A 24790-nucleotide genomic window follows, 5' to 3' on the forward strand; every position below is an offset into this window, starting at 1 on the left:
TTATTTGTCATGCGGAAGTTTGTTATTTGCGCATGCGCCGCGTTTTGACTGCGTGCGTGCGTGTGTGTGTGACTCTGTGTGTGACTCTGTGTGTGTGTGTGTGTGTGTGTGTGTGTGTGTGTGTGTGTGTGCGTGCGTGCGTGCGTGTGTGTAGACTTGAATTTCTATATGTTATTCAGTACCTGCCAGCATAATGTCATGAGCAAAACTCTTACGTTTCAAACAGGGTGTTGATGTGTTTTGTAGCAAATTGTAACGTTTTATAAGACTTTGTTCAACAAGATTTTTTTGTAATTTTATTAGGTTGCTATGGCTACTGCTCAAGTTATTTTTCAACGATTTTACTTCTCAAAATCATTTGTCAATCATGATTTTGAGGTAAATCTTTTAGTTACCAGCTTGCATGAAGCTCGTTCTATGCTCTCTTTTCTGTCAACGTAGCACGTTTCTATGGCATCTCTCTTCCTGGCTGCCAAAATAGAAGAGGCTCCACGTCGTATACGTGACATCATCAATATTTTTCACTTCCTGAAACAGAAAGCAAACGGAAAGTAAGTGACCTATTGTAGTGTGTTGTATTGTTTCGTATGTACATCACATAATAACACAAGAACATCAGAGATTCTAAAAGCCAATGAGTGAGAGGTAGACGACTTGGTCAGTGAGTTTGTGTGTCACTGTGAGTGCAAAATTCAGAGCATCATTGCTTTGGTAAGTAGTCGCAAGAAGGGGTGGTAGCAGCTGCCTTGCCTTAAATCAACATTTTATTATTGCTTATGGACTAACAGCACAGATCAACTATTCAGATAGCCACGCACTACAACCTATACAGTTTGGTCTACTTGGGGCTAAAATCAAGGAACAATTGATGGTTTCAACTGTGCATCTATACTTGCCAGTGTAGTGTTCTAGCCAGGTTTGTGGCAAGGTGTAGCGGAGACGCTGTGTTTTAGAGGCATAGTCTTTTTGCAGTTTGGACGCGGTATTGTAATTACTTTCTGGTCTTGCATCCGAGTTCCGGTTGGCAAAACTTGCAATATTACGTTTTGCTTTAGTCTTCGTAGCCAGCTCCTCTCCTTCCATCTATTATTGGTGGAAACGGTCTGAAGGCAAGTCTTTGATGGTTTGTTGGTCTCATTATCTTATTGCATTCTGGTTGGGTAAAATGGTGTCTTGTTTCATCAAATGCACACAACAGCATGTGCTGTGCATGCCATAATGCTAAACTTTTAGCGTTTTTGACGTTTGTCATACTGAACATAGCGATCACACATAGGCAACTCACCTCACGCCATAATAGTGTTGGATTCCTTCGGTTGCAAGTTTCTCAAATTCCTGCAAATGTGGATGTGAAGTACTAAATGCTGTGCTGCATGCTTGCCTTGCATTGCACCAAATGCATTAAAAGCCATCTAAGTGGTAAGAAGCGATGCCACCATTTTGCATCTCTGTAGGTTGCTAATCAAATTAGTTAATTAATATACTAACGCCTTTGCTGGGTAGGCCTAGTTGTATATGTAGCCGCAATTCCCATTGAACACAAATTATTATGTGAGCAAGACTTTATATTGAAGGTTCTTAATATATGATGGCTTTGGAGAGGGCTGGCTAGACTAGTAAGCTTAGCTGCAAAGAAGAATGGTGATAATGGCCATTGTCAAGGCATAATGGTCATTTTAAGGCGTAGCTGCTCACTACACCCTAGGATCCCTGGCTAGAACCTGCTTGCCAATTTGAATCGCCATTAATTAATCACACATCTCAGTGGGACTTACTCCATGGTTAATATTAAATATTATTTTTACTTAATTGCTAAATGAATTCTATTGATTCTGGTTTGGTCAGATTCCATCAGCAAATAGATTGAAAGCCTAACTCTAAATGGTAGCTAATAAATAGATGCCATAAGTTTAGATTAATTTCGGGTTGACTATAAATGCGTGTGTGTTGAGGTCACTGTGAGTCTGTATTCTCAAGTTTACACTAGTTTGTGGGATTTCTGTAGCTTCGCTATCCAGCACGGTGGATGGAAGCTGCAGCAACTGGACTGATGAGTGATCACTGTAACGGTCAGCTATGCCTGTCTGGTTTGCTGTTGCTTTGTTTGGGTGTGTTTGTTGCTCTGCCTTGCCTCGCATTGTGCTGTGTTGCTTTGTTATGATAACAGACTGTCAGTGAAATGTGTTATGTAGTGAATTGGTTTAGTCTTGTTGGTTTGTCATTAACTGCAAGTCATGAGAGATTTCTGTTACTGATGTACATGTATATTGCTTAGTCATCTGTTGTCTGCTTGTATCTGGTGCTTCACGTTTGAAATGGTAAGAGTGTAATGAATCACTCTCATGACTTGTCCTCAGGAGAGCTAGGAGAGTGGTTGAGTTTCTCCATATTACATGTGATGTTATACGACAAGCAAGATGAAGGGCAGAGAATTGGTTGTCAAAGTCTGGTGCAAGCTATGCAGCAAACATGTCGGTATCCAAACTGAAAGATATGGCTGACGTTCCAGCTCAAGAATGCACCAATGACGTTGACAGGTCAATCCCAGTTAACTACTAAGTATGTGATAACACTGTACACGACGCACTACACGTGCGTGTCTTCCAGCTTGTTGAGGACTGCCAGACATTGCCAGTTGCAAGTTGTATGTACGTTTGTGGCTTTTCAGATCTACTAGACATGGCGCGCACTCAGGAACACTGAACACTGATGGCTTCACCCGTGATATGGTACACTGACATGTACACTGTGGAGTACATGCATATAGTAGATATCAAATAAATCAGCCCTTCAGGGACACAATGCACAGGAGTCGATCGTGTGTGAACATTCCACATGTATTCAAGCAGTAGTCGTTGAGAACTCTGGGAGCACTACAGAATGTGTTCCAAGCTATGAAATAAGGCACATAAAGGAGCGCAAGTGCAGTCACTCTCTTTCAGAATGAAGGTCTGTGTATGTCTGTTTTGGTGGTGTAGCTGAAGGTCCTGGTAGGGCCACATGCCCTCAATATTCCTGTCATTGACTCTTTGGTATTGCCTTTGTGATGTGTCACATCTTGCCGCGTCCTCTTTCTGGTAACCTGAACACATCTAAATGTTGCATTCCTTCGATTAATTTCAAGCTGGCTAACACACGTGTTGCAAGCAATGTCTGATGGTACAGATTCAGCAGCAAAGCGTTTGGCTTATAGCATCAAAGCGTGTGGCTTTTAGCATCAATGCCTTCAAAGTTACAGTTGCGTGAAAGAAAACTGACCAACGTCTTACACCATTCTTGGTTAATTTAGTTTTGGTTCTACTCGTCTGTTATTCTGTGTATGGCTTTCTTAGACTTGCAAATAGATGTTGCACTATTTGCAAATCATCAGCAGGTTGCATGAGGACCCTTACTTAAGCAGCATTGTTATTTTTGTTTACAATTTGGTGTCACTTGCTTGTCTTGGGTTCACCTGCCTTCTCACAAGATGTATGAATGGTGTGAACATCTTTATATAGACAAACACAGTAGAAGGTCGGCTGGTGATGGTTCAGGTAGACAAAACTGCTGTTTTACCAAAGTTGGGTGAGGTTAATGATGCTGCAACAGAGGTTAGTTGCTTTGTTGCGTACTGGGTTACCAACCTAGCATTATGGCACCACTTATGCTCTATCATTGACTATCATACACTTGGAAGAACGGCTTAATTCAATCACTGCATGGTTGCTTTTTATCAACGAAGTTTGGCTCTATGTTGAAGTTTTCAGTTCAGCCTGGTTTGGAATTGGGTTTGGTTGGACTATTCGTGAGCTGGGATGTGACATCCTGTCTTCGTTATTGCCATTTTAAATTAAGTTCAGTAGTTGACCTCATTTGTTACCCATAGTAACTGTTATAGAAATGGGACAAGGCAAAGGGTAAGAAAGGATGTGATATGCTTGCTAGTTTCTTGAATCATTGGACTGGAAATTGACACATGGTGGCAACATCAAACTGGTGCTCTATAAGAACATGTTTGGGTAGACTAGATGCTTACAAGGTGGAGAAAGACAAGGTCAGTTGCTGATCATATGTATCAAGTCTATCAGGGAGGTGAGTCTTAACTTTGGCACATGAGAACATCCACCTACATTGCCACAATGAATCTTTTCCCTTTCTCAACTCGCAATGTCAACATCCTTTTACAGCTGTTTTGTTACAGCTTCAAAATGAAAGAAGACAGAGAGCTCGTTTGTTTCTTTTACTGGTCTTCTGGAGGTAAGGCTTTGGAAGAGTCGGAGAAGAGCTAGATTATGTCCAGTTGCATCGGAAGAGCCGGAATAGAGAAATGTTTAGAAGAGAATTTTGGAATAGGCCGAGAACTTGTAATAACGTAGAGATAACACGAAAGCATTAGTTATTGTTGTATAGCATGAAATGATAGGGAATGTCGAATGGCGTCATAGTAACACGCATTAGGTAGCTGTTATTTAAATAGAAATGGCTCGAGTCAAGCAACCTCGTCTCTATTGCTTTTCTGTCTTTTGGCTAGAAGAGGTCTCATGACTCTTCTAATCCTTTCAGACGAAGGAGGAAAAGCAAGAGACGATTGGAAGAGGTAAGGAAATGCAGTCCAAGTTATTTATCACCAGATGCAAAATGACAATGTTTGGCAACAACAGTCAAAAGGCACAATCTGTGTCAAAGTTAAGAACAGTTGTTTCTGGTTTTAGATGTGTTTTTGAGCATCAAATGTATGAGCAATTTATGCTTTGTTGCTTTAATGGCTCTAACAGATTGTGAGGAAGTGCAGATTCAGTAAAAGACTTGCGAGGATTGGAATTGATTTTAAAATGTGCATATTGCAAAGTTACAATGGTGCAAAGGTCAGAATGGACAAGTAAAGACCATCAAGTCTGTTTACTGGCTAGGTATTACCACTGCTGTGTTCGTCAGCTGAATCTCATTTCGGGCTGATGCAAAATGATACGTTGATGTGTATTGTTCATGATGTCTTCACTTTACAACTACTGCCATCAACTGTGTATTTGAACGTGTTCAGGATAAGTTAAAGTGTAGAGCAGTAACATGTAATTCTGTGAGGCTATAGAGGTGCTCAGACACACAGTAGATGTGTCAGGCAAAATATGCAGAGGCAATGCAGCAATCACTGAAACCATGCTGCAAGTTGTTGGAAATGACACCAACAGATAACATGCTACAGAATGTTTTCTGGTCTTAAATGATTGAAGTGTACCCTCAAGTCACTATGAGCCAAGAGAGGCCAAACAACATGGCTGTTTTGCCATTGAAAGACACACCTGTCAAACGAATAGATCTAGAAGGTGCAGTTGACAGACCAAGCCAAGAAGTTTGAAGCTCAAATAGAGCCTCTGATGGGAAGTAAAAGTGTGACTCCTTTATTGGTGCCTAATGCTCAGGACAGTAATAAAACTGATTGGCAGCAGAACCAGTTTAGCAAGGCATCAATATAGTTGGCCAGAGGTGTTTGTCTGTGTGCCTGTCTGTTTGTCTGTGTGCCTGTCTTATGTCTATGAGTATTTCTGTTTCACTGTGTATTGTCTATTTGCCTGTTTTTATCATCAGATTAGTATTTTCCCTGTAACCACATGGTTAATGCATTCCATTCTGTGCGCTTTAATTAAAGGTACACTCCGTCATTTAGTGCTATGCCCCCACAAACTTGATTACATACTATACACAATCAAGTTGGAAGGTTGGGCTGAACTACAGGCAAAGCTGGATATCAGAGTGTAGTCACCGTTACAAATAAGGAAAACGTATGGGAGCAATCTGCAATCTTGTTGTTGAAGCAGAGTTCGGGTCGCACACAAACCAACTCGTCATATTTCCTCAGGTCGAAGGCATCAAATAGGTTACGTTTTACACAAAACTAGGTTTGAACATGCGAGCGCTACATATCAGCGTGAAAACAGAGTGCATATGATCATCACGTGGTAAACAATTAGGTCACGTAATAAGTGCAAGCACACAAATGCAGTGCAGTTGGTCCCTTCAGCGCATCCATGCCCATTGCATAACCCACGGGCACGTTTTCTCAACGTCTCGTGACTGTCTTCTAGCATTTTGATGGTAGCAAGGCTCCTAGCGTTAGCATGCGTTGAAGGAATGTTTCTCACGTGACCATTGTATGCGCTCTGTTTTCAGGCTATTTGCTGCTAATATCTAGTGCTCTCATATCCAGCTTTGCCTGTAGTTCAGGCCAACATTCTATCTTGATTGCGTATCTATGCAATCAAGTTTGCGTGGGCATATCGCTAAACGATGGAGTGTTCCTTTAACTCTATCATGGTGCTATAAGCAGTTGTGTTTGAAAAGCATGGTTTTGATGAGGCTTCAGCTTGAAAGCATTACCATTTAGTGTAGCAGAGCAGAGTATTAAGGTGGAAAATGTTCAAATGAAAGAACATATTTCTGAAATTTACACGAAGCACATACAGTGCACATCAAAACTATTGACACATATCCGGTTTACTTGTACTATTTTTGGAAAGTTTTCTAGTTGTGCTATTTACTAAGAAACCCCGCCAATTTCTTCTTAAACAGCTGAGAAACAGTCACATAAGCTATTCCATAGTATGCGCATCCACGTAGAGAACTTTTCCATCATGAAACGAGTCATGAAAGACGACGCTGTGATATTCTGTTATTAAACTGCTCCAGTACTAGGAAGCCATCTAAGATCTGCCAACTTTTACGTGTTTCTCGCTCTACTGTGTACTGAATTCTCCAAAGACTGGACACTGGAGAAGGAATTCAATGGAGAGCTTCCCGTGGCAGACCAAGAAACTAACTGAAAACCGTCGAACAGCGTCAATTAGTGATAATGATGCAACAAAGAACAACAAATTAGCAAACAAACTTGCACATCAGCTTGCAGCGCAGGAAGTTGTCGTCATGACTCAAGTGTCGCTACACGATGCGTAAGAATTAAAATTCTGCTGCTAATGAAGCTAGAAAAACGAGACTCTAGACGTCACGGTTTCTCGAGTGACCCGCTATAGCTCTCCAGATATCTTACACGAAATAGAAAACTTCTGGGCGGTCTTCAAGCGACGTGTTGAGCTTCATAGACCTCAAAACGTTCATGAACTGAAAGACGTAATCCAGGCGGAGAGGCACTTGCTCACGCCTTGTGATCTGTTGCCGTACATTGAACGCACGTGTAGCCTAATGCGCCTTTGTCTAGCGCTACGCTAGCGAGGGAAATGCTAGCAAAAATGAAAGAAGAACACAAGTTACTGATGCGCACTTGTGAGTTTCCAAAGTCTAGCAAACCTACGAGCAAACACAATAGTTCTCTTCTATCTAAAAATGAACGTAACCTGAAAACGGATGCGTTTCTGCTCACGTTACCTATGGCCATGCCTCCTAGCGTAAATGTGTCAATAGTTTTGTTGTGGACTGTACTGTATCTTGTGATTTGACTGTTATCACTAGAAGCAGGTGGTTGTCTATAATGCTGTCAAACTTACAGTACAACTTGTATACCTAAGATATACACTATAAGTGTATGAGATGAGCTCTTTGATAGCATACATGTGAAAGTCAGCGTTTATGTGTAGACAGCAATCGGATTCGTATATTCTGCTCTGCTGTAATACAGTATGTAATATTTGTATTAGTGCCTAAAGTTTACAATATGGAATGCAAAAAGGTACTAGAATTTAGTTTCGTTTGTGAGTTATCACTAGTGAATTAGTTATGTTGCTGAGCAGCCACAAGACTTCTTTATTTGCTTGAGGAGGTGAGCTGCTGCTGGTGTTCTGTTTGTGTGGCAAGGCAGCGTAACAACCACATTGCTGGTTACTGGAGTTTCTATTATGTTTAATAATTGAGAAGAAATTTCTTTGTGTCTCAGAGAGGCCAGTTTCTGTTCATGCACCTGCACCAATTTTCTATTGCTGTTGCTACAGTACTGTATCAGGAGTCAAGAAAGTGTTTTTGCTGTTGTAACTCATTTGCTGATTTCTGCTAACAACTTCAATAGTGTTGCATGGTTCAAGGAAGCGTGCAGCTACTAATACAGACAGTACAGAGAAGTGTAATGCAGTACGTTATTCTATCTGCAGTTATGCACATGTAAGTGTGTCATTTATTTAGTCATAAAAGTCCAAGCAAGTTGTTGTAAGTCACGTATTTAAAAAATACTTAGTTGGTTAGTTGTTTGCATCATAGATTGTGATTTGGCATTTGCTAGTCATTAGAAGTTAGAATCAGTGTATCCTCCAGTACACTCAAGTCATAAACAACATTTGCAGTGAGGCTACAAGCTCACTGTGTTTGATTGTTGTATATGGTCAGGTGCGTTTTATTGCTGACTTGCTTGTGCTGTGCCTTATTTCAGGGCAACTCAACCAATGGACTACATGGGTACTCTGTATTTTAGCTCCAAAAATAGTGTGATCAAAGCTGAAAGGAGAATTCTAAAAGTCAGCAGTAACACAATGTTCTTTAGAAGTATTTTGTCATTTGATGTTGTATTATAGGAATTGGGATTTTGTGTTCATGTGAAACACCCACATAAGGTTGTTGAATTATGCTTCGACTGATTTCCGTTTCTTATGTGTTAATTGCTTGTAGATTATTATTACATACTTGCAAATAATAGAACATGAAAATAATCAAGAGCTGGCTCAAGAATCTTGGTTAGTTTCTTATTATCTCATCAGTCTTGTGTCATTTCTTTTCTGGCTTTTTTACGTTTGTTATATCATGATGCTTTTGTACGATGGCTTCTGTCAATGGTTGCTCTCTATTTAGGAATTTTATGAATGACTCGTTGAAGACGGATGTCTTTGTTCGGTTCACACCAGAAACGATTGCTTGTGCTTGCATTTTCCTTGCTGGTAGACAGCTTCAGGTGAGTGATTTTGATCTTACGAGGTGTTGTCTGCATGTCTGTTCTTTCATTTGTCTGTCTGTCCGTCTGTCTGTCTGTCCAAGACATATATTTTCGTAAATCGGTACTGTTCCAAGCTATATGATGATCTAAACTAAATAACTCTAAAATTACACAAACAAAAAGGACCCTTAGGCCCTACACATACAATGATTTAGTACTTTGCAACTGTAGTGTTCATTCTGTGTATGCTATATAACTTGTCTGCTATAACTTTAGCAATAACTTGTCTGCTATAACTTTAGCAAGGCTTCTCTGCAGTTGAATGGAGATAAGAGATCTCCACTAGGTCTTGAATTGGGCCTTGTTTTCTTTCTTTCATCATCTCTAGACGGCTTGGCCAGCTTGTTCAGATAGTTGGAGGCTTGTATCCCCCAGCGACCAAAATGTTCAAGAACCAAGGGAACAAAAGATGGTTTGATGCCTCCTGGAAGAAGCTCTAGGTTGTATTTAACCTTTTTTCTCTCCTCTCTCCTTGACGTCACGATACCTGCTGTGCTAGCAGCCAATGCTAGCAAGTCAGTGCACAAGGGATGCGCTAGAGAATTGTCTAGTTCTGTGTCGTGGCCAGTTTGGGGATCGATAACAACAATGTTTAGTCTGTAGTCGTTGTTGAGGTATCAGTGAATTGGTTCTGTGCTGTGCTGGAAGTTCAGTTCGGTCAAACACTCTGACCAGACATGCACGATAGCGTTGTGTGTTTGAATAGGACTCCTTCCAGTTTTGCATGTGACCAAGCGGTAGCCTTCTTGGTCTAAATCTCTGCCATAATCACATCGTCATGCGGATTGTGGTATCTTGCAGCCCAACTCAATCAGCGTTGCCAAATTAGATTCTTTGGAAGATAGTGCAAGTGCTGAAATGGATGGGACTGCAGATAATCATGCTTCTGCACCCTGTCCTTGCGGTGATTGAAAGCGAGATCTATCTCTAGATGTACTGAGATGATCCATAAATTCTTGTACCTTGGATTTGTGATGGTTTCTGTGGAGCCTGTGCTGCAATTTAACATGATCCATGACCAGATCTGGCAAAAATTTATCTGTAGGAAGAGTTGTAAAGGTCGTAGGCAATTGAACCAGCAGGCTGATTGCTGAGTAGTAAATTGGTGATTGCCTCTTTCATCTCTGGAAAATGCTGAGGTAATGTGAACAATGTGTGAGCCCAACTTGGGAGGAAAGCAAAAGGAGCTGTTGTGACTGCAGTCGTTAAACCGAAACCACCATTCCTGATAGGCTAAAGAGCTTGTAGTCACTTTGGATCTTTCGTGACTAAGCCTCCAAATATCTGATGAAATGATACTCTTGTCTGGTTGTCATGAATTTCTGCAGCTTGAAGGAATTGTCTAGGAGCAACAGTTCTGGCCAGACTGTTAATTCTGGGAACATGACAGTATCTGAGAAGTAAGAGCACTCTGGCTGTTCTCCAGAAGAGGTAACTGGTTGCATAATGATCTTTCTGAATTGGCATATTGTGAGCATGATTGTATGACATAAGACGAACACCCCACTGGAGTTCTGAGAATCTTGGTTCCTTGTCGTGTGACTTGGATCGTATTGGAGTCAGGAATTAACTGATGTGATGAGTCAGACTGACAATATATTTCACACTTCCTTTCCTCAACAAGAAGACTAGCGCAAGACAGAGAAGAGGTCAGATTCGCAAAACCTGAGAGAAGTTGTCTGCTGGATCCAACAAAACGACATCATCCAAATAGGCTAGCGCAAGCATATTAAGATGACTGTTCTGAAGGTTGACTATATGCTGCATCCCTATAGAAAACAGTGCCGGCCTAAAGGGTCCCCTTGATGGACACCTTGTTGAGATTCCAAGACAACTGTCTTCTCTCCATTCAGATACACAAGTGGATTAGGCCTGAATAGACCTGGAAAGCGTGACTGAAGATATCTGGAAATGAAGTTGACACTTGATTGAGCATATGAGATCTGTCCATTGAATTAAAAGCATTTTTATGTCCGACTTCAGACTTGTGTCTGTTTGCCTGTCTCTCTGTGTCTCATACATATATTTTCCATTTAAATCAAACATTTACATCTTGAGCAACTTAGAAGAGAAACGTTTACAGCAACACTAATACAGTGTCTGTCTGTCTGTCTGTCTGTCTGTCTGTCTGTCTGTTTGTCTGATTTTTCTGACTCTGCTTATCAAGTAATTCTCTCGTCTGTTTGTAGATTCCCCTTCCTGAGAACCCACCCTGGTGGTTGTTGTTTGAAGCTTGTTATGAAGACATTGAGGTGTAGTCAGTCCAGCTAGGCATGTTGTGTACTGTGTCTTATTGTGTACTTCCTCTTGTGTAGGAAATCAGTTGCACTATCTTGGAACATTATGAAAGACCTCAAGTGAGTTAATATTGGATGGAGTTTTTCCTGTTTGCATTTTCAATTTTTGGTCATACTTAGAGAGAATTATCGAAACTAGTAGAAGCAGTAACGGAGGCTAAGAAGCAACTCGAAGCTAAGAAAACTGGGGTACACAGCTTGACATGTGTTCCCATATTATGATTTTTATTTCTTGTTTTTGTTAGGTAATCGTCAGTTCTAGAGACATCGAGACATCAAATGGTCTAAAGACTGGTAGTCGGACTAGCTCTCGTACGGCTTCGCCACAAGCTGGAAGTGCCACTGGATCGAAACCCACTGCTGACAAGGAGGATGAAAATTATGACACTAGGAAAACTGATTCACAGTCAAGGAGGGAAGCAAAGTCCGGCGATATAAGTCCTGTGGTTGTGTCTGACAGAAGCAGTGGGTCTCTCAGTGAGGAAAACAGTCGTGGTAGTGGTGATGAGAGCAGCGATAGTTCTCCACGTGTCAGTCAGCGTAGCTCACCACGTCCAAACACGAGAGACCAGTTGCCTCGACCGTCAAATCGATCACGACATGCTAGACGAAACGAGAGGAATGCATCTCCTATTCGTAGGCATCGCCAGCATCGACATCGCTCACGCAGTCGCAGTAGGTCAAGGGAGAGGAGGGATCGCCATCCAAGGGAAGGTCAGAGAGAACGATTTAGAGACTATAATGGTGATAGAAGATCAGGCTATGGATACGAACGTGATAAAAGTCGTAGGGATCATTACGGAAAGGCCTCTTACCAAGACGATAAGTATCGAGGAAAGTCTAAATACAGATGAAATAGTCCAGTCTGATTTGATTATATGCACATAGGACTGCATCTTTGGTATTAGTAAATAATGAAATTACGTTACTGTGTTGTTTACTAGTGTCTGATGTAGCTTATTGTATAATACATTGCCATCTGCATCAGTTCTCTTCTTTTACACTTGTTCTATAGAATGTTAGCTTGATGACACCAGTACTACTAGCTTCATATTTGGTGTTCCATCTGTAGGGTTTTTAAGTGGGACATAATCTCTGCCTTACATTTGGCACACTCTGTGCCTTTAGCAAGCCGTGGGGAATTGCAACTATAATTATAGCATGAACTACATCGAATTGAGTTTAGATACAGTCTAGTAATAATTATATACATGCATGCTTGTTTGTGTTATGCAAAATAGCACCACATTGAGCCTAGCCTTGTCCCCAGACTCGCGTGAGTCTAGGGACTAGGCTAATTGAGCCTGTGCAGTATCCTGTTTTGGTAGTTACAAGCCAAGGTGCCATTCTTGGTGATTATTGCTCTGGCCAATGTAACTCCTGGATGGAACACTGATTTGTAAATGTTGCATCCCCATCTCCGACTCTTCCCACATAATAAACGTCAGAATGACGCCACTTCCGCCAAGAAGAGGCATCTTCCGTGACACGCTAACAGAAGCATGCACGCACAAGCAGTCCTGTTAGCCGGTTTACTAGGACTGCAGCGGGCGCATCTTGCACTCTACCAGTTGTGGGAATTAGAGAATGGTGTACAGTGGCTGGCGAGCTCCGCACATCCCCATGCTTGGTTAATTGAATAAACAAACTCAAGTGTATCACACATTTCAGGACAGATGGAAGGGACGGTTGGCGTTTATAGTATAGGATGGTTGAGATAATGTTGTCACAAAAGCATCCGATTCTATTGCGAAATGTTGAGTTTCATCTCTAATTCAGATGTATATCAATATATTCTAATTCAGATATACGTCATTTAGCTAGTCTCGTCTAGCCAGCCTCTCACATGTATTTGAGTAGCATTAGCATTTTTGTACTTCTTACTGATAGACAATTGGTCGAACATTGAATTGCATCAACTCTAAAAGAAAAAAGAAAAATATTAGTGTTTGCATGCATGCGTGCATGCTTGCGTGAAGTTGATGTTGTGATGCCCATGTTGTGAAATAGATACCTAATTAAGTAAGATACTGCTATAATTACAAATTGCAGTTCTCGTATTATAGTTATAGTATTAGGAACTAAATCAAGACAACGTGTGAAATAGTCAGTAGTCTTAGAGTTAAGCTCAGAACTGGACAAATGAATCCAAGCACCAAGAAATATAGTTGGTTTGGCCTTACACTACCCACTTGCCACCGATGTACAAATAGCTTCTCATATACTAAGATGGAAAGGCTTTAAACGCAGCTTGTACCAGTTGTTGATCACCTACAGCGTATAACTGTGTTCCTACTTTGAGATACTTCACACTGACTGAGCAACCTGCTGACATGTCCTCTCACAAGGAGTAAGTCCAGTGGCAGACTACCTGATCAAAGTGTAATTTGAAGTGCCCACGCGGTTTCAAAGTCAGATGATAATGAAAGTAGCAAAAGGCCAGAAGGCAACAAACCTGCTGAATCCGTATGTTTAGAAAGAGCTCAATGTACCACCCTATTGTGGCAAAATCTTGTCAAAAGTCAAAATATTGCCAGCAAAGCATGTTTAGAAAGAGCTCAACGTACCACTCTAGTGTGGAAAATAATGGTAGGACATAGGACAATGTCCCACCAAATGTGTTGTTTGTCCGACCAAATACTGCACCAGTGTTGGGACGTGTTGGGACAAAACATCCATCAGTACGCATATATGATAGTGTAAACCTTGTCTTAGCAAGTGATGGCCTTTCCAATGGTGTAACTGTTAATTTCATGAACTTGGGTGCCTCCTAGCATGCTTATCCAAAGAAAACCTCAGCTGTCTTTAATGCCATTTCTTCCTTGGAAGTTGGTTAATAAAAATTACATGCAAAATGGCTGCAGTAGGGGAGACAGTTATACATGTAACACCATACAAGAATGTCCTACCTATGCTCAGTCTGTCCGAGCCAAGATAATTCCATATTTTCCACACTGTACAGAAGCAAGCTAGACTGCCCAGAACAACGCAAAACGTCCTACATGTCTGGTTACCCCAAATGAGTTCCCAGGTGGCATGATTTCACTCGCCAAAACTAATCCATCGCTAGGCAATGAGTAGTCAGTGCTTCCACTCCACGTGTATCTGTCAGAGTGTGAATCAGGCGACTTCAGCTTGAACAGCAGTCTCTTACCCTCGAGAAGCCGTACTCAAGAAATGGCTTCCTATTCGCCTCTACACAGGCAATATCTCTCACAAGATGCACGAAATGGTAAGGAGTGAACTTACTTACAATGCCTAGTCAACAGCAAGATGATCTATGCTTCAGAAGCAGACCCGGAAACGTGAACTTTGTGTACAGCAAGATCAGCGAAAGGTGCATGTTGCCCTCAAGATTGTGCATGCTCTAGAAGCTCCGCCCCAAATGTCGTCTCTAAATAATGCTTGGGGTAATAAATATGATATTGCTTTAAAACGTCATTTGCTCTCACCCAACTGGGGATCATCAACCTGGATCTTGCCTGCTTTTGTCCGTTGTCTAGACGTTTGGGTTGCTCATTAATTCCCTGCCATGGAATAACTATTGCGCCTTCATCAATCATTTAGGTATGTCCGATCAAAGCAAAACTGTGGTCTGTCATAAACACCAGTTGGTCGGTCAATGATTGATGACCAACCATTATATTCCACTCTGCATTCAATGATTGTATGTATAGTCAAAATGCAAAACACTCACCAGTTAAATTAAAAAAGCTTGCCACTTGCCTGGCTGTGTGACGGGTTTCCTATTAACATTGATTCACTTTACCATAATGGTAACGCACAGCTTTATATGGTAGGGAATTATGGGTGGCAAATTACTGGGGGAAATAATTTACTAACAAATCTATGACTGCTGGACTAGTCAGTCATTTCAATTCATTGCAATATACTCAAACATACAAACAAACAAGCCGACAAGCTAAACAAAACAAAAAACAAACAAACATACACTGTACTACAAACAGACAAACCGACAAGACAGGCAAAGACACAAACAGAAAAACAGAGTCACAGACAATAAATGAGTTTCCCAAAGTCTCCAAAATAAAATATGCATCCATCTTCATTCAGGGGCGTAGTGTGGCATGGGCTAGACCGGGCTATAGCTCCATCATTTGTATGCGTACTACGGTAGAATTAAAATTTCTGACTTTAATTACGTATAGCTTGGAAATACACTGTTGTGGTAAACAGAAAACTGAGACAACCATCGTTCCTACGGACCATATCAAACAATGTGAAAAATTATTTTCCTGATATTCTTACTCTCTTTTTTAATTAACCAGTTGCTCCTAGGTCTGTTAGTCCAGTATTAGTGGCCTAAAATCTTAACATCTTAAAACTTACCTAAAGTCTACAATGAGCCAAGCAAGACTCAATGGACATCCACTACATTCACTTCAACTATCGAACTAACATTGATTAAGATGCAACCTTGGATACGCTTGTTAATTAAACCTCTCAGTACGTCTTTCTTGAACATACAAGACATAATTAATGTATGTTTCGTGTTGTACAACACATATAGCACATATAATGTACCATGATGCAATGTCGTAGATATGAAATGAAGTTCGTCTGGTAACGAGACATTATGTATACTATAGTATTCAAACTTTTAGTTAAAAACCTCGTTAAATTGTGCAAGTTTGCACCACCAGTCTGGATGCGCCACTGATATAACATATCGTCTAGCCCCCCATTTCTAGAGGTTACGCTACGCCCCTGCTTCATTCATCTCTGTCATAAACTAACTTGCGGACCCAACCCTCTCTTGAGGGGATGCACAGCAAAGCTCAAATGGGCTCTAAACTCGAGCTGTGCACAGGTCGCGTCTCTTCCAATCACATCAGCTGGCACGTGTGTCTTCCACAATTCAAAAAACCGCTCGCTATCTCCAGCCTCAAACGATGACAAAAAATCATTCTAGGAGATGGCACATAGACCTAGCACTTCCTGACGTAAAAACGACAACAATCAAATGGAAACTCTCACCATCAAAAAACCAATTTCTTTGTCTCTCTGCTGCAATCCCAACTCAGTGCCATCAATTAGCTGCCCCCTTGGCGACATTCATCCCGCACTGCGTTCGCCGACACAAAGGCGTTCTGACTCAAATACTAGACAACAGTGCCCTTTGTACGTTTTGTAATGCGTTGTAAAAAAGAAGAAGGAGCGTACCTCCAACACTATTCTGATGGCCTCTCTCTCCCAGTCTTCCATTTCTACACTTGCATTCGCCGCGCCACGGTTGAATGATTGTACACAACGCGCATGAGTAATAGACGATATATGGGGTCGTAGCTTCTGGAGCATGCGGAATCTCCAGGGTAACACGCACCTTTCGCCGATCTCGCTGTACAAAGTCCACGTTTCCGGGTCAGCTTCTGGACCGTGGGTCATCTTGACGTTGACTAGGCTTTGTAAGTAAGTTCACTACCTACCATTTCGTGCATCTTGTGAGAAACTTTGCCTGCGTAGAGACGTGTAGGAAGCCATTTCTTGAGTACGGCTTCTCGAGGGTAAAGAGACTGCTGTTCACGCTGAAGACGTCTGATTCACACTCTGAACAGATATACGTGGAGTGGAAGCACAGACTACTCATTGTCTAGTGATGGATTAGTTTTAGCGAGTGAAATCATGCCACCTGGGAACTCATTCGGGGTAACCAGACATGTAGGACGTTCCGCGTTGTTTCTGGGCAGTCTAGCTTGCTTCTGTATATATGTGACTGGCCAAGTCGAAAATGTTACTGTGATAAATTGCACTCAATAGGTACTGAGGCAGATCAGAGTACAGTACACGTACACTACAGTCTGTTTTTTACTAGCACTTTTTAGCTGCCAGCCTACCAGTCCCAACAACAGTTATGTCTAGAGTAACACAACACACACGCACTAGCTATTCCATAGCTGTAATGTCTAAATCAGAAAGCAGAGGCTGTTCTACTTCATTCGCAGCTGCAGTTGATCAAGACGTGAATATGATAATAGTCTAGTGATCCTATAGAAGTAAAGATGTTGATTGTAGAAAATGTCACCGAGGCTGAAGCTGATGGTTTACCTCCGATAATTGAACAGCAAGCAAATGAAATAGTGGAACTTGAAAACAAGATTAGTGTTCTCGAGTAAGACCTTGCATCCGCAGAGTCTGAGTTGCAAGGAATTGCTCAACACACTGCCAAATGATAAAATCAAGTTTTACACACGTTTTGTGTCGAGAAATGTGCTTGATACAGTGTGGAGTTGGATTGAACCAACAGCCAAGACTATTACTCTGTATAGCAAACAAAGAATCAGGCCAAGGTACATCAAGTGATGTAAGCTCATGAGCTCACCGCCTTCCATGAAACGTTGGATAGGCTAGACGATTTTTTGCTGACTCTAGTTCGACAAGATACACAGTTTCACAGTTTTGAAACGCTAGATGGGGGAAACAAGTAGTCCTATAGATATAATTCAGCCACACAGTGCGTCGCGTTCGGTTACCCCGAATGGGTCCCCTACCGCAAAATCTTCACCTGATAAACTTCCATCGCTAGGCAATGAGTAGTCTGTCTTTCCACTCCACGTGCATCTGTTCAGAGTGTGAATCAGGCAACTTCAGCTTGAACAGCAGTCTCCTAAGCTTGAGAAGCCGTACTCAAGAAAGGGCTTCCTACGCGTCTCTACGCAGGCAAAGTCTCTCACAAGATGCACCAAATGGTAAGTAGTGAACTTGTTTACAAAGCTTAGTCAACGGCAAGATGATCTACGGTTCAGAAGCAAGCCCGGAAACGTGGATTTTGTGTACAGCGAGATCGGCAAAAGGTGCGTGTAGTACCCTCGAGATTGCGCATGCTTTAGAAGCCCCATAATATCAAAGCGCACGAAAAGGCAGTCCGAGGGCTTTTCTTGAAGAGCCCTATCTAGGGCTCTGGCTCTCTCGCTTCCACTGATATGAGTCTTCTAAATAGGATTGTCGCAAAGAATTCCGAAGTTAGACGCTATTTTCCACTTGTAAAATCTGTCTATAGCTAGCTAGCTTCTAGTTAGAGCTAAATCGTACACAGCCGCGACTGTGAATGCACTATTACTAAACAAGTAGACAGTTGCACTCCCATACGCGTACATGTCATACTGAGGCACTATTACACATACAGTATGTAGACCGTTAATTAATTAATTAAACCGCACATTTTTCTCGCACAACATTCCTTTTACTCGTATGTATAGATAATTATACAACAGAAAGATAAACCACAAATGAAAGTCAGGCAGAGTATATTAGCAATTGCTGGATAATTCATAAACCGAGGCGCGCATGCGCTAAGGTTACAGTAGAGAGCGTTATCACGTGATGTCACAATGCCAATAGTCGCCATTTTAGTGTCCAATTGCGCATTCTGAGGTCTAAAAGTGCCGTTTCTGCCCGTTCTTGTAGTACTACTGGTATTAATTAATGTGGCGCAGGAAGCGGGAGATGGGGTTGCAGTCCAGCCCCTCGCTTAGAATTGGAATTGAATTTTTTTGCCAGTGACATTTGCAAATCTGTTTATGGTCTGGCAAGCGAGGTGGGTTTTTTTGTTTACTCATGATATGACGTTCACGGAACACACACACACACACACACACACACACACACACACACACACACACACACACACACACACACACACACACACACACACACACACACAACGCTCTCCATGCTAATTAGCTAATGCCTGTGGCCCAGTACACGTGCAGCCACTGTTCCGCGACCTTCAATAATGTAAGCTAGCAGCGAGAATTTAGCACTTTTGTGCTTCTTCTTTCTCCTACAGGGTAACAAGTCTACTACGCATTGTTCATTTCTCATGTAACAACTTTATGCATAAGTACTACCTAAAGTATACAAATATAGCAATTTGTGTTCTGTGTGAGAATAACAAAGATAAATGACTCAGTTGTGAAGTATATTCACGCATTCTTCAAGTTCAACTTTTCATATCTGCAATGTCTATGAGCTCGCTTGAGCCGACTCGACTTGAGATCCAGCAACATCCAAAACACCAACTCCTGTAAAACATTCACATGAAACACAAGTCATCCTGGGTGGAAAATGACTATATAACTTCTCTGTATGACGAAAGACAAAATCCATATGCCAAATAAGAAACATTGCAGTGGAAGCTCAAATTAGGATGTGTGTGTGTGTGTGTGTGTGTGTGTGTGTGTGTGTGTGTGTGTGTGTGTGTGTGTGCATGCGCATACCACTTATCAGGTCTTAATGGGACCTCAGGAGCCCACACCACAGTTGGCGCTCTTGTGAGTACCTGGCCGGAAATTGCTTATCACAACCCATAGCTCCTGCGTAGTGCACAGGAACCCAGCCAGCTGGTTGGGGGCGTGACTATTTAATGGCAGCTCATCATCCATTTTTCATTTGCATTTTCCATTTGTGCGTGCAAGTGTGTGTGTAGTGTGTGGTTTAGCCTTGAACTTCCAGACCAGAGACCGCGCAAACTCTAGTCTAAAATGATTCAGAAATAGCCTTCTAAGCCAATCAGCATCTTAGATCCGGAATGTTGGCTCTAAATTCTGATTGGTTTAGCAATAATTGGTGATGCTAAGTGCACTAACGCTGATTACGCGCATGAGAAATCCTCGTGGGCGCTAAGTGCACGCTAGAGTCCTGAATAAAGATTCTGGTGCATGCACAGGTCTTAGTTTTAGTTTCAGCTCCAGTTCTTCAATCTTTTCAAGCTTGTGGTGAGAGGACATGCACAGCAGCTGGGTTAGACCATCACCTTTGACATTCGCTAGTCGAGCGGTTAGATTAGCGTTCTGGCGCAGAGTCGAAGAGTCATCATTTCATGCTGTCCACCAAGATATCACTGCAAACACAGCAGACGTCTCCTCTTTGTTCATGAGATCCCATGGCATTTACGTTTGTGTAATGCAGAGCGCAGTATCTTTCCATCTCATTATTGAACTCGGAAAAATGATCCTACACTGTTAGACTACCATTTAGCATGGCTTTTTGATACGTACTTCCGAAATCAGTTTAGTATCGTTTTGGCTCAGACTAGAGGTCGTGCGCTTCGCGCGCTCTCTGGTCTGAAAGTTCGAGGCTATGTGTGGTTGTGTGTGTTCCTATAGCTCAGTTGGTTAGAGAGTCATCCAATTGAGTGAGTACATCTGGAACACATCAGGGTTGCAAGTTCAAGTCACAGTGATGGTGAGCTATGGCATAATGTCCTTGGGCACGAAACTCAAACACGATTGCCTCCCTAAACTCGGGAGTACCTGGTCATTGACTGAGGATGAACAGAACATCAGGCTTGGTAAGAAAACATCCTGCAGCAGACGGGGACGTGTGGACCTTTGTGTCCAGTCCCAGAGCTGCGCCATAGCTGGTGCCCCTGGCCTGGATGCTCTGGCCCAGAAACTCCACGTAGCGCATAGAGGATGAGAAAGCTATCATTGAATGGCGGGCTTAACATTTGTCTAATTTGTCCATTTTGTCTGTGGTTTGAGGCAAGGGTGTGTGCTTGGTCGCACACTCTTCAATGAATACATTAATTGCGTGATGAAAGACTGGAAGGAGGTATTCGTTTCAAATTCGATCTTCAGAAAAAGTTGTGAAAGAGTAGGGAAAAAAAGAATGCAACTGAGTCTAAAATTTACAATTTGCATATGCTACTGCATTGGTGGTGGAATAGAAAGCCAAAGCAGAGAAAGCACTTTCCTCAATCATCAAACTGTCCTCAACTTATGAATTGACTGAGTTATAAGAAGACTATGGGCTTTCGCACGACGTTGTCTGTTGATATGACAATTAACATGTATTCTACGGGAATCCTACACCACGTTGATAGCTCTAATTAAATACCTTAATTCTATGACGTTACCACACATTTGTCTGACATCTGAAAAATAACAGAACGGTCATCAAAGGCTAGCAAACACTTCGGTGCCCTTGAGAAACTGTTTTCAATGTCCACACATTAGTAGCTAAACAAAACATCTAATCTTCAATGTAACTGTGATGGCAACTCTCCTATAGTTCTTGCACTTGTCAATGTGAAACAGCTCGCCTTATCACATTCATACCAGCTTTACACTGACGATTTGAGCCTGGCCCGTGCAAATTTGGCATGATTCATGGCGTGTTTACACTATCCGGTCTAACTGGGCATAGTGGTGCGTCTGGCATGCTTTGCGCAAGTGCATGAAGAAGACGATACTTTCGATCAAAACTCTAATGTGCACATCCCTGATCCAGTTCAGCTTTCATCACAAAAAGTTCGCGTGCTCGTACTGCGGCTTGCTATTTTGACAATAATCCAGGAATAAGCAGCGTGAAATAAGCAGTGTGAAATACGCTTTGTGCATTGCTGCCCAGTAACACAAAATATGCAACGTGGTTAGGTTAGCTCAAACCTGGCCCTACCTTTTAGATGGGGCTAACTTAGTACGGGCTAATTGCACTTAGCTCGAGCCAACGCCGTTTACACGAGGCCAAATTAGCACAGACCGGGCTCGAGCCAATTTGGCTCAAGTCAAACCGTCTAGTGTAAAGCCAGTATTAGATATACGAAAGGCATCAGTAAGTGGCAACAACAAGCTGACTTATACATCAGCTAACTACATAAGCAATTTGACTGCACTGTGACTGCCTCAAATGGCAGCTCATCTCTGTTGATTGTATACACAGACACAAGAACCAAAGGACTTGGTGCACCAAGCATGAACCAAAATATGTTATTACAGACATTTCATATTCGATGCCTGAGAAGTATCCTCGGCATGTCTAAAACAACTCGGTCCAGCCACATTGCTAATGCTCAAGTAAGGCCAATATTTGGAATGTCTGAAACCTTACAAGAAGTTGTTTTCATCTTGAATACTCCATTAGCTTAAACACTCAGCAAGAAGGACAGATGACAAATTGCCAAAGAGACTGTGTGGTTGATTACCAAATCAACGTTCAGCACACAGCCCAAAACCGTGTGAATGCATGTGTGTGCATGCGCGTGTGCACGGATACGTTCGTGTGTGTGCATGTGCGTGTGCATGTGTCAGGGCCTCCCCAAACATCACCTCAAAAGGTGCTGTTTAATATCAATTACCAATTGATTATCGATTATCTTGTTGAATTCAAGAAACAATATGTAGCAACTCTAGTCTTAGCCTTGGTGCCAGACTGCGTTTTGCATGTGAGGGGGCAGAAAAGGCGGGTGAGAGGGCAGAGAGAGAAAAGAGTCTGGGACTACGCCGATCAAACCTTGCAACCGACTTAAGAAAAGCAACCAATCAGTGATAAGAATGCTAATAAGAATGCAGCAAGACAATGTTTATGAGTCTGCAGCTGCAAGAGCTAATGAGGTAAGTGACAGCATTTACTGCTTGTGAAGTGTTATTAGTGTGTAAGCACCTGACTGGCCGTCCAATGGTGTTGATTTTTTAGCAATGCCCGACAATGAAGCCATTGCAACTGCCGTGTCCAGCATTTCGCCTCTGGTCAGCATGCAAAACTTTAAGCCACTGCAGATGCTTTCTGTTCACCTCCTCGTCTGTAAACAAGCTTTGGAAGTTGCTCATTTTCTTCTTCTACCGCAGTCTGTGCCTGACTATCAGCCAATGGCTTACAGCAATATCACACAAATCCTATGGTGCTTGTTGCTTGTGGTGACTGTGTTGAAGTCGCTGATAAGAGATCAGATCGCTATACTAAAACACAAAGGGTTTGCAGCTGCCTTTGTTGATGAATCAGAATCGTCAGACTCTGATATCAAGGTAGGGAAATTCCTTTACGTCTATGGAAGCCCTGAAGTATTAGTCAGCTCATGCGAGTGGCGATGTGCCTTACAAAGAAATGAGTTGAAAGAGCGATTCGTGACAGTGGTACTGGACAAAGCACACACAGTAGTTCAGTAATAAGGAAAAAGCTTGTCTTTTCTTTGCGTTTTGTAATCATCTACATAGTTGGTGATGTGGATCTAATAATTGTAAGGGTGCTGCAGGCCTGGACGTTAGCAATGAAGAGGAGAGGAACCATTTTGCACGTGGTGTCGCCTGGTTGGCGACCTGAAGTCGTTGCTGGATTTTCCATGCTTGGCGCTAACTGCAACTGCCTCTGCATCCACAAGGAAAACTCACACTAGCATTTAGGACTCCACAATGCCGTCAAAATTGTGAAGAGTGCTGATAGGCCAAACATCCATCTCTCGGTCAAAAGAGTTGCTCCCAACTTTGAGACTACTTTCGACTGGCTGCTAACAATGATTCAAATGTTAGCAGTGGCCTGCCCCACAGTATTGGTGTACTACGGAACTCAGAATGCCTGTCCGTCATTGTATTTGCACTTCAACCACACTCTTGGTAAGAAAACTTTCTCTCAAGAATTTGAAAAAGTAAAACTTTTGTTGAAATCGACTTGTGAGAATGTATCACTTCAGCACATCTGAAGATAACAAGGAGGCAATACTGACATCTGAGAGCGGTTGATGGCAAGTGCAGAGTGGTATTAGCTACAAACGCCTTAGGCTTGGAAATTGATGTGAAATGATTGCATACAGTTGTTCACTGAGGACCTGCCAATACTCTGAAAAGCTATACGCAAAAGATAGGTTGGTGTGGCAGAAATGGTGAACAAAGCAGAGCCACTTTGTCTTATCATGGTCAGCAACCGCAGCACATTGATTCTGAAATGCAACAATATTTGTTTAGTTCTGACACATGCCGTCGAAAATTCTTTTGTAAAACCCTTTGGTGCATACCCTGTGCAGCCAGAAACTCCAGACCAGTGTTGTGATGTCTGTGCAAGAACATGTAAGTGTGCAAAACCATCACATTCTTCTGGTAGACAGGGTGCCTTTTGAAACAGTCATTATGAGGAGGTTAAGGATGGTGTTCAGCGTAGACCACATAGACCCGTTTCACTGCCTCAAATTGTCATAATCAATTTGGACAGCCCTTCTTGAGTATAAACAAATGGAGGAAGAGATATTTACATCATCGGTGCAGTGGCCACAATATTCATTCTGCGTCCACCTTGTGGAACCACGTTTTCAGCGTGAGTCAATATGGTTCAGTCATTCTTCTACCACAAGAGTGCAGCATTGAGGAGTCGGTGGGTTCAACAATTATTCTCTCATTTAAGTAAGCATTGAAAATTTATTAGGTTTTTATGAAAAATTTTAGTGTTTTTTACTCTCAATCCGACAATATAGTCTGCTACTTAGTGTATAAGTACTTGTTCCCTGTTTTGACTTAAAAAGACACAACTGGCAAATACCTAGCTACATCACAAATACTGCATGTACATGGACCTGTATTCCATAGAACTACACCTTCAAGACACAAGGCAACTACCAAACCAATGTTAAAGGAACACTCTGGAGAACTGCGCAGCCGAAACAGCGAGGTCCGGTGATCGAGGGAGTTCGCGAAAAGTGTTCCTGCGTACAGATGAGTGCTTCATAAACTGTTAGAACACGATCGACGACAGTGTCAACTGCCTTTAACGCCAAAGAATCTCACAAAATGCCAATTCTCTCGAATGTTGCCGGAAATAAATAGCACAACTCTAAGTAAAAAGACCATGCAACAATAAAACT

The 24790-nt window shown here is 42.0% G+C and overlaps 1 protein-coding gene and 3 long non-coding RNA genes across 5 annotated transcripts in view; 2 read left to right on the forward strand and 2 right to left on the reverse strand.

Moving 5' to 3' along the window:
• LOC134181943 (cyclin-L2-like) overlaps positions 1–12189 on the forward strand; it is a 12786-nt gene extending 597 nt beyond the window's left edge. The window contains exons 2-11 of one of the 2 annotated variants that reach the window (XM_062649237.1): positions 304–378; positions 442–551; positions 8348–8432; positions 8490–8528; positions 8584–8648; positions 8764–8863; positions 11095–11157; positions 11221–11262; positions 11323–11391; positions 11448–12189. In XM_062649237.1, the coding sequence (XP_062505221.1) occupies positions 304–378; positions 442–551; positions 8348–8432; positions 8490–8528; positions 8584–8648; positions 8764–8863; positions 11095–11157; positions 11221–11262; positions 11323–11391; positions 11448–12056 (1257 nt within the window). In that variant the 3' untranslated portion in view covers positions 12057–12189. The remainder of the gene's footprint in view (positions 1–303; positions 379–441; positions 552–8347; positions 8433–8489; positions 8529–8583; positions 8649–8763; positions 8864–11094; positions 11158–11220; positions 11263–11322; positions 11392–11447) is intronic. The other variant, XM_062649238.1, reaches the window with a different exon arrangement.
• A 740-nt stretch (positions 12190–12929) lies between these two features.
• LOC134182668 (uncharacterized) lies at positions 12930–14384 on the reverse strand. Its single transcript, XR_009970385.1, has 3 exons — positions 14217–14384; positions 14112–14156; positions 12930–13123 (listed from the first exon to the last, which is right to left on the reverse strand). It is a non-coding gene; the product is annotated as an uncharacterized LOC134182668 (long non-coding RNA).
• Positions 14385–16532: 2148 nt separating this feature from the next.
• LOC134182665 (uncharacterized) lies at positions 16533–16972 on the forward strand. Its single transcript, XR_009970382.1, has 2 exons — positions 16533–16628; positions 16687–16972. It is a non-coding gene; the product is annotated as an uncharacterized LOC134182665 (long non-coding RNA).
• On the reverse strand, positions 16950–17582 carry LOC134182666 (uncharacterized). Its single transcript, XR_009970383.1, has 4 exons — positions 17543–17582; positions 17414–17481; positions 17269–17355; positions 16950–17208 (listed from the first exon to the last, which is right to left on the reverse strand). It is a non-coding gene; the product is annotated as an uncharacterized LOC134182666 (long non-coding RNA).
• Between the last annotated feature and the right edge of the window lie 7208 nt (positions 17583–24790).

This window comes from Corticium candelabrum, chromosome 7 (genome assembly GCF_963422355.1).
Source record: "Corticium candelabrum chromosome 7, ooCorCand1.1, whole genome shotgun sequence".
Lineage (NCBI taxonomy): Eukaryota > Metazoa > Porifera > Homoscleromorpha > Homosclerophorida > Plakinidae > Corticium > Corticium candelabrum.